General features: G+C 30.4%; 1 protein-coding gene across 1 annotated transcript; it reads right to left on the minus strand.

Annotated features, from left to right (window-relative positions):
• Positions 1 to 979: 979 nt before the first annotated feature.
• Positions 980 to 7766, minus strand: LOAG_09565 (hypothetical protein). Its single transcript, XM_020447967.1, has 18 exons — positions 7615 to 7766; positions 7203 to 7367; positions 6824 to 6885; positions 6481 to 6616; positions 5821 to 5948; positions 5241 to 5301; positions 5060 to 5161; positions 4617 to 4724; positions 4320 to 4425; positions 4073 to 4182; positions 3698 to 3837; positions 3423 to 3509; positions 3137 to 3209; positions 2727 to 2821; positions 2293 to 2422; positions 1957 to 2091; positions 1553 to 1703; positions 980 to 1324 (listed from the first exon to the last, which is right to left on the minus strand). The coding sequence occupies exons 1-18, from the start codon at positions 7711 to 7713 to the stop codon at positions 1182 to 1184; spliced, it is 2031 nt and encodes a 676-aa protein (XP_020301853.1). The 5' UTR covers positions 7714 to 7766; the 3' UTR covers positions 980 to 1181.
• Positions 7767 to 10150: the final 2384 nt, after the last annotated feature.

Consider the following 10150-nt stretch of genomic DNA (forward strand, 5'->3'; position numbering starts at 1 on the left):
TGATTATTTAGCAATGTAACAAATGACCAAGGTGGATATATAGTATTAGAAAAAAGAAACAATATTGCGTCATTTTTCCAATATTAACAGTGTCAAACATCGGATTCAAAGTTTAAAACGCCACGCTAAAAGCTAGATCATTTCATCCACTTCACTTACTTATGTGTGATGGAATACAGATCAGATTAACCTGTTGTCAAGACTAGATTACGATAACGCTTACCAAGCTAACAGTTTATTTTTTAAAAGCACTAAACCGCAAACTTTAGCAATAAACCGCAAATTGATAATAATACCGTCATTATGGTAAATGCAACCTTCTTTTCAAACAAAATGGCATTCAGGAAATTTAAAAGACTTATCCATCTTTATATAGATTAAACATGTCTTAGTTTAACAATCCTATTAAACATGATCGATGAAAAGAGACAAATGCAACTAACATCACCTCCAGTTTGCCACCACCATCTTTTCACTAGGACATCAATTATAAAACCAAAGTATTTTCTTCTTTTCAAACATATTCACAATATAATGAAGCCCCTGAATAATATTAAATAGAAATTTGAGAAATAGAATTATTGGAAAAAAAATACTCACCGAATAACAGCACAAAATTGTAGGTAATAGAAACTTGTCCACCTTTACATGATTTAATGAGATATTCCTCATTTATTGAAATATTTTATCAAGATGCAAATGAATAGCATAACAAAATGTACAACAGTATGTGGGAAGTAAGTGGCGTAACTACTACTATACCCAGTTCATCAAATTGCGCCAAATTTATTATCCTTTAAATATGCATGAGGAAATAGAAATCAAAATTAATGAAATGAACTATTGCTCTTAAGCAGTGCGTCAAATCCACCAGGTAGAACATTTTAAATCCATAAAAAAAAGAACAAAACAATAACTGTTTTTTGTCTTTTTCAAGATGTCTAAATTTCATCAACAATTAATTAAAATAATAATTAAACCATAGTAGTAAACTGTTCCGTATAACAGTAAATATATTCAAGATCTGGCATCGTTCTTCTTTGGTAAGTTAAAACTTAACAATCTTTTGAAACAAAACAAAAAAGGTAAAGTCAAGAATCAATCAAAGGAGCATAAATGTACATCTACATAACAATAGCTATGAAAATATAACTGATAATTATAAATCTCTCATTATTATTCTACTGACTGCGCGGACGATAATCTGAATCGGATGAGTCTGTATCACCTAGATAAACAATTCGCAAACGTTTACGACGGCGAGGTCCTGAAACTGATTCCCGACTTCCACTGGGCTCGTTGTCATCTGCTGGCAAACTGTATCCTAAATAAAATATGAATAGGGAGAATTAATTCCAAATACTAACTGCTGTTGGATTATATATATATATATATATATAATCCAGTCATTGCAAGAAAAGCATTTTCCAAGAAAGATTTAATTACTGCGAAAGCGTGAATATAAACATTCGGATCAAGTTAAAAACAACTACATTGGAATAATTTTTGTCCTCTAATTACATTTTAAGACAACAATATCCCAAGTATTTACTTCCATCGAATGTTCGGCTGCTATTTGTACCTGTAGCACTTGACGTTGTCAAACTTATAGTTCCTTCTCGGGTCGCTGCATCTCGAGTACGAAGTCGTGTTTGCCGCCGGTTAAGCACACCCGAGTTATACTTTATATCATACAGTTCAAGCTAAACGATAAAAGATTAATACATTTCCAAAGATAGAATTTTGAATTTTAGAAGCATAATAATTCACTTCCTTTATTGTGTAAGTTTGTAATTATATGTAGTACCTAAGCACCAAAAGACAAGAAATCGATGGATATTGATATTTTCAGATTTTCAGCTAAAAAAAATCAAAGGAACTTATGTGGCTTGATTTCTCCATTACTGCATTGTGATAATATATTTGGACTAAGAAGAAGACAAGAAAACAGCATACCTCATTATGTTTCGGTTTTCCCCACTCGACAACTCCCATTTCCTGCAAACGCTGAACTTCAAGGTATGATTTCCGAGGCCCTCGTTGATTAAAGCACATTAGGACACCAGACATATCAAAATGTAAAATAGTATTCTAAACAATATTGATCAATATTAGTATTATTCAAGTCCTGAAACTTGAATAGCTTCGAAATGAAGAAAAAAAAATCAATAAAAAATTCAAAAAATCAAACAAAATTCCATTAACAAAACTGGTAGTTTTGACCATTCTTGTATCTAAATAATTCTAGATTGGTAGAGATAAAGAAACAAGTTCCAAATGAATAAACTTAACCTCTCTTATCGGTTCACGCATCATCGCAATTTTCAAAATAGTACCGGTAGCATCATCCAATAAAAAGATCACAGTGCACATATCAACTTCATCCAAGTATATATTACGGCGAGTCATTGCATCGAACGGTCTTCAAGGAAACTTCCTGATTTTATTCGTAGAGTACTTCACCCAAAATTTCAACCAACAATATTGAAAGTCAATGCTGACTACAATCAGAAACAAGAACGAAAAATTCATCCTTTCTTATTATCACTTCAAACATTTCCATCATAAAAATTTATCTCCTAGGAGAACAACGGAAATAAGAACGAAGAGAAACGAAGAAATAACGTGATCTGAAGAAATTAGCTATATTTCTTGAGATAATGATTGAGAAACGACTTGAAAAGTGAAGACTGCTGTTTAAGGTTAGATATATTTGAGAAACAAACCGGCTCGGATCATCAAAAACTGGCGAGTGAAGATCACACTCCGCAATAATAGCAATAATCTGGCTTTCAATATCAACATCCACTCCTTTGATGACCTTAACCACAGCGATAAAAGATGTTGTAAGTAAAGAATACAAGCTTTCATAATTCACAACCTTTAGTGAACATTACGGACTAAACAAAGAGACTATTGATGACTGCAGAACTTCCAGAAAGTTTTACAAGATTTTCACTTTAATGATAACCTGATCTTAAACCCATCACTTAAAATTACATTAGAATATTAAGGCTTAACTTAATAATGCAAGCATGTGTTTACGAAGAGATCGAAATAGAAATTATATAAGAGAAATGAAAACAGTAATATGGTGTCATCATTTTTAGTACTGCGAGGGATCAGATAAACATACCAGTCGAAAGTCTTGATCAAAATCGGACGTTGGCTTAATATGACGTCCAAAACTTGATTTAATTTTTACGTTGCTGCAAATAAGCTAGTTAATGAAACAGAACTATATAATCATAATGCTAATTTCAGTTTAAAACAATTTTAAAAAGTGGAAAGGTCGAAATACCACAACTGCGAAAATGATGCGGTATTCTAATGCAGATTTACTTTGCCAACATTTCGCCACACAGAGTTTTCCTTAGTGCAAAATGCAGTTTTCTTCCCTACTACAGAGAATAAACCGTAACCTTTCAAGCTTTTCATGAAAGAAACTATCTTTCACCCATAAATTGGTTCGCCAGACTTCTTGAAATGACATTTTATCATTTACAGATCTGCAGAGAGAAAAAAATAGAACAAACGATAATCGATGATCCTATTATTTTTTAGTGAGCCAACGGATAACTGCATAGCCTCCTGCATACAGTATGCATTTGGTCATATCTAGTGCCGAAGTAGGAGGAATATTTAATTTTAAAAATTCAAAGAACTTTTCAAAAAACTTTCGGGAAACATTAATTACCGCTTCATCTTGTACGACACAATTGCTGGTCCATCAAAACGAAGCAACCGCCCTGATTCGTCTGAATGGAACATTAAGCTAGCTCCTTCCACTTGCAATGATGTATTTTTCGGTGGCTGCAGTGGAAATGGTAGTGATGCCTGTAACTATGCTCACTGAAGAGACAAAAAAAGAAGCTAAAATCTCACCATAATAGAAAGCTGATAGAATTTCCTTAAACGTTATATATCCACTCAACGAAAAATGGTATGAATCTGCAGCCTTTTCCCGACACCATTCACGTTTCAAAAGAAAGATCTACTGTTTTATACATTTCATACGCGATATCTCCCAAAACTGCTGGTAATCAAGAAGTTAATTGGATGATAAACCGACCGGTTCTGTCATTTTCGCAGCATCAACTAACATGTACGGTTTTTTAGAAGAATACGAAATGCCCAACAAATGATATGGTACACCACTATATTCTAGCGTTGACCAATTACCTGTAATTAATGTTCATACAAAGGAACACAGGAACACGGCCTAACGACTTAAAGAAAAACTCTGTTCATTTGCCTATCCGATTTACTGCGCCAATTACGCTTTTTGAAGTCCTTTTCTGAAGTACAAAAACGATTACCTGCAACTCTTGCACATTTGACCGGTTCCGATATAATTAAAGTAGGTATAGGCAAAACTATTTTTCCATCAAACCGTAATTCTGAGTCATATAATCCTTCTTCAGTCTGTAAATAATTTTTTTCCCTACAAGGAATCCTAGTTCCCAATCTTTCAATTTCTAAACATATATTAGGATACAGATGATAATAAATAACACAACAGAATAAAAAAAGAAAATTCCATGCAGCACTGAGAATACCATGATCTTTATAAGAAATAATAAAACAGTGAAGATTTCACATATGGAAATATTTACTTGATTCTGAAAATCGACCAAATTGTACAACACCGTTTCGTATGGCTTCTTCTTGAAAACAATTACCATATCAGATATTACACTCACGTTTGTAACATTTCCAAAAATCTTAAAAAACCAGTTACACTAAAAATCTAAGTAGTTGCTTAACTTGTTGCGAATAATGAAAGTAAAAAATATATATAATGAAGTACAAAGGTATATAATGAAGTAATAGTGAAATACAAAATTTGACAGAAGTATCAAACCGTGGAATTCAAGTTTGAAACAAAGATCAAATTTGCGGAACAGATGTACGGTGAAATCCTATCATTTTTAATTCACTCGTTAGTCAGGTTATCAAAGGAAAAGAATATCTATAGTTAAAGTAATTAAAAGACTTCGATTTTCTGATGATCATTCGTTAATCAGAAAGAAAAGAAAAAAAAGGAAAAAAAAAAAACCTCTTTTGTGATGCGGAATATGCCTTTAAATTTAAGTGGATAAACATCAAAGACGCCGACAACACAATCTGTCCCACTGGTACTGCTGCTTCGTGCGCCGTCCTGAACCAGCAAGCTATATAAAACAGTTTGTTTTATCGTATAAATATCAAGTTTCCATATTTGCTGATGAAACAAATACCTGCGACAACATATGTCCAAATAAGCAAAACGTTCGACCGAGTTCATTGGGTGCCAGGCAGCTGCAAAATTTATATTTTTAGGATAAAACGAACAATGGCCTCAAATCTTTTCTTATTTCCATCCCTTAAATAACGTTTAGTATTGTCTCAATATTCTTCTCCTCAATAATTTAGAAAAAAAAAAGAAAAGAAACACGATGCAGAACGAAAGAGTATTGTTGATGGCAATAGCTCAATAGTACTTTAAAACAATCCATTGGGTCTGTATACCTAAGTACTTGAGCAAAATTAGGATCTGAGTAAATATATACATTTATTTGGATAAAGGTGCATGCATGCGTATGTGTATATTTGTGTGTGTATGTGTATGTGTGTATGTGTCTGTGTATAAGTGGTGTGTGTGTGTGTGATTATATGAACCTCTGAATGCATGCTGTATAAATTTAAATCACACAAAAAAGTTTGCGCGTGCTTGTGCGTATGCACATACATGACTAAAGAATATTTACAACAAACGTTTGATCAGCATGTACAAAAAGTAATTTTTCGAAAAAAAAAGCAGAAAATAAAACAGAAAACCTGAATTTACAGGAGTCTGATGGCAGTATAAACTCAGCCTCTACTGACTGACGTAGGGGATCAATGCATAGCAAACGATTTTGTGTTAAAATTAATACCCAGAATGGTGAAGAATTGGATGTCCCCTCCTGTAATATGGATTACCTTTAGGATAAAGAATAAAGATATTATAGATAGATGAACAAAATTAGTATTTGTAGAGAATTATGAATACAGAAAATGCAACGAACTGCCACTATATGGCCACAATTTTAGGCTCTTTCCTTCTGTAGCTAAATATCATCAAACATGACGCACTCGTAGAACACATTATAACAATAGAAAAAAATCAATTATACTGAATTTGGTTTCATTCGGTGCGTAATTTCCGAAACTGCGTCGTGCCAAATATTTTTTTTTTTTACAATATTATAGCGTACAATAACTCATACTAACTGAAGTCTAAAATAGCTTTCGAGTATTAATTTTGCTGAGTGAATAATAAATAAAGAAGCTCGGAATTGTGACCTTACAAACAAGTAATATTCAAAAGTCTCCAGACTTACTTACCATACTTTGTTAGATGTGATTCTAAAGAGATCCTTTCAGATCAACTCGAACATACCACTCAGAAAACAAGAAAATTACTGATGAGAAACACTGCGTGATATAAATACAAACCTGCAAGTCAACGACAAGTTCAACCCAAAGTGTTGACAGAATCTTCTCCATTTCGTCTAACATATCCAGTCGGCATAATGGCTCCAAAATATCAATGTTGTAGATTTTACGTGCTTTATGTGCAACCAATAAACCCCTATATATGATGAAGATATACTAAAAGGTCTTATTTTATCAGCAAGTCATTCCAAAAAGAGAAACAGCTTCCTTCCCTCAACTGTACTACCCTCTCTTAAGAATAATACGGGAAGCATGTTCAGGACTGCCAATTTTCCACTAATAATTTCCCTAAACTTACTGTTTTTGCTAAGCTACTGCACAAGAATCACATTATGGAACTCACCCGTCGACGTTAAGGAATCCTCTTGCATCATGCCTCTCACATAAGACATATCTCCGATTATTCTGCAAAATAAAATCTAAACAAACATCATGAAAACTCGGAATCGACTAAAGACATCAAAAGCATACGGCTTACAAAAATTTGATTCCATTAAAAGGTATTCTAACATTAAAAAACAAAAGTTTAGCAACTAAGACTATGAACTTCTCACAAAGTTGAACTGTAAAAACAGTGAGCTTCTTTACAACCCCATAAAACGACCATATGTAAAATAATATAGTCCAAAATCAACATGCTAAACTAAATTTACAATACAACCTTTATCTTATCAAATCCCATACTACTAATAATCCGGAAAGAAAAACAATATAAAACATGCCGACATAATGAGTGAACGTAAAGCATTTCTACCAAAACTGCATTGAGTTCGCTGAAGTCCTAATTCACGTCGAACGATTAATCGCGCTACTGACGGATGTTTCAGTATTTCTGCTGGATTTTTCTCACTTCGCATATCCAGACATGATAATAATCGATGAGATAGCTTCAACAGTGTTACTATTCAGTATTTAATAATATCATTCAAAAGTGAGAAACAAAAAAAATTCGCTTGAAAATGAATAATCGAAAAGGGAAAAAGGGAAAAAAAGATTCAGTTATTCTACATGAATTGCTAATGGAAAAATTAAACTCATAATTGGATAATTTCAAATTTCTCGATCATAACACCTTCAATTATAATCGCAAAAAGTGTATTTCAATATGATATGAATCGAAAAAACAAAATGTACCTCATTGTAACCATCATCATCATTGGGTCGATGAGTATTTCTTGATTCTACATTCATTAAACGATTTAGTAACCGGTTTGCAAGCGATGATGTTCCCATACTTTCTTACTTCCACAATTTATTTTTCCAACTCTCAGTTATTCCCTTAAATTAACAAGTATTTGATTCCCAAATTTTATGCTTTATTTCAAATGTGAATATAAAAAATTTTGAAAACTCTGACTTGAACCCAAATGAATCATCTTCTCTGATCTCTCTCTCTTTCTCTCTGAGCCGACTATCTTATCCAAAATCTCGACAATTCCCAATAGTTCCCGTCCTCTGTTCTGTCAACTATGTACTTCCTTCACTTCTCCTCTTCCCCCGCTTCCATGTGTCTGTTTAAAAAGGACGCGGTCCTATTTGTACGTAGAATGAAATAAAAGGATCTCAAACGTAATATTATAATGCATTCATGATGGATAACGCTTAGGATCTAAAAATTGAAATAACTATATCCAGTTAATTAGTTAGGGAAGAATATTTCCGGTTTGTTAAATAATGATTCCGGTTTAACAAGTGATTTTTCTTCATAGAAGCAATCTGGAATCAATCCTTTGGCACTTCTTTTTTTTTTTTATCATTCGAATTAATGAAAAATTGTAATTTTGAAAAATTTTCTATTCTTTCATTTTAAAGAAATGGGATTAATCATTCTAATAAAATAATTAAAGAATAGATTTAAAAATTTTTCGAACCAAGTTATTTGAATTTAAAATCCGTTTTTGAATTATTTTTATTGATTAAAACTTGCAGTAAATAAAATTACCACAAATATCTATTAGTAATTTACTACTAAATATAATTGGGAGTAAATTTAATTGCAAAAAAGAAAAAGAAGCATTTGCATTTATTCAAACTACATTATCAGCAAATAATATGATAAAAAAAAAAAAAACAGCACGTCTTTACTGCTGTTACAGTTTATTTTTATAATATCACTATATCACTATCATCATTATTATCCACTATCACCATTATCACTATCACTATTATTATTATTATCATTATTATTAAGAGAATTTACAGCGAATTTATTGATAAATTACAAGAAGATTATAGAATTAGAATGTTACAATGAAAATTATGCAAATAAATGTAATATAAGAAAAAAAAGAAAAAGTATGATATATATGATTGATAAGAAAAAAAAATGGTATTTTAATATACTCATATCTATTATTCATTAATATTTTTATTTCATTATTAATTGAGTTTAAATAAGTTATTAATTTTTAGTTTTCTTTGCTTTTACTTAAAATTTTTTTTGAAAAGTGAAAAAATTGCAAATTTTTGAAAAAAGGAAAAACAATTAATGCAGATGAATAATGCTAAAAAACAAATAAGCAATGATATGTTAAATGATAAGAGCTGCATAAATACAAACAAGTAGTGATACATTATATGATAAGACTGCCCGTAAATAGGTGATAAGTAGGATGATAAAAACAAAAAAAAAAGGAAAATAACAAGTAGTTGAAGAAGTAATATCAAAAATGATAGTATTACTGATATCATTTATAGACCAAGGAGCTATTACCATTTTCAATCATTAATCTTCCAGCTATTTCAATAAGAAAATTAATTTTAGTAAAAATTGAAGTAAAAAAAGGTTAGTTTAATGTGTGAAACAATTTTGCATATTAAAAACAAAATTTGAATAGCAAACAAATTCAAAATATAATATTTCAACAGTTATTGCATCTTTTTATTATTCAATCTTTCGGCTATTGGTCATCATTTGCAATTATTTGTCTGATTTACCTTTTATTGCAGTAAACAACAAATTTGAATTTGTAAAAAATTTTAATTTATTTTCGATAAAACTTCAGTAAATTATAAAATTAGATAATTTCAATAATTTCATATAATAAAACTTTTTTCAACCTCAATAAATTATAAAAATTGATAATTTCAAATAATTTCATAAAATAATTCTTTTATATAATTAATCCTTACTGTGATAATTAGTTCAGTTCAAATTCTTAATTATGATTTTAATTGCATACACATTTTTATTAACTTTTTTGCAACTGATTTTTTAATTTTAAATTTCACTTTTGAATTTTGTTACTATCATTACATGATAATCAGTAACTATTATTATCTGACTCTTTGTTAATCTATCTTTTGTTATTTTATTGTATTTTCGTTTTTGTTAAGCAATAATTAATCTATTACACTTAATAATTTCAACATTTTACTTGTAATTTAATTACTTTTTATTGTATTAGAAATATTGCTTGTAATTTAATTACTCGTTATTATGTTACAAATATTACTCACAATTTAATTACTCTTTGTTGCATTAGAAATATTATTCATAATTTAATTACTCATTTTTGTATTAGAAATATTATTTGCAATTTAATTCTTGTATATCGTATAATAAATAACGCTTGTAATTTAAGTATTCGTTATTTTATTACAAATATGGATTGTAATTTGATTACTCTTTACTGTATTAGAGATATTACTTGTAATTTAATTATTCTTT

Source organism: Loa loa, assembly GCF_000183805.2.
Source record: "Loa loa unplaced genomic scaffold supercont3.165, whole genome shotgun sequence".
Lineage (NCBI taxonomy): Eukaryota > Metazoa > Nematoda > Chromadorea > Rhabditida > Onchocercidae > Loa > Loa loa.

What these genes read in the sequence shown, in the direction of transcription:
- LOAG_09565 (XM_020447967.1), bottom strand. Translation starts at nt 7,713, where the DNA reads ATGGGAACATCATCGCTTGCAAACCGGTTACTAAATCGTTTAATGAAT. An exon ending in AACTTGTCGTTGACTTGCAG is followed by an intron (nt 5,949 to 6,480) that starts GTTTGTATTTAT and finishes TCCATATTACAG; the next exon opens with GAGGGGACATCCAATTCTTC. An exon ending in CAAATGTGCAAGAGTTGCAG is followed by an intron (nt 4,183 to 4,319) that starts GTAATCGTTTTT and finishes CATTAATTACAG; the next exon opens with GTAATTGGTCAACGCTAGAA.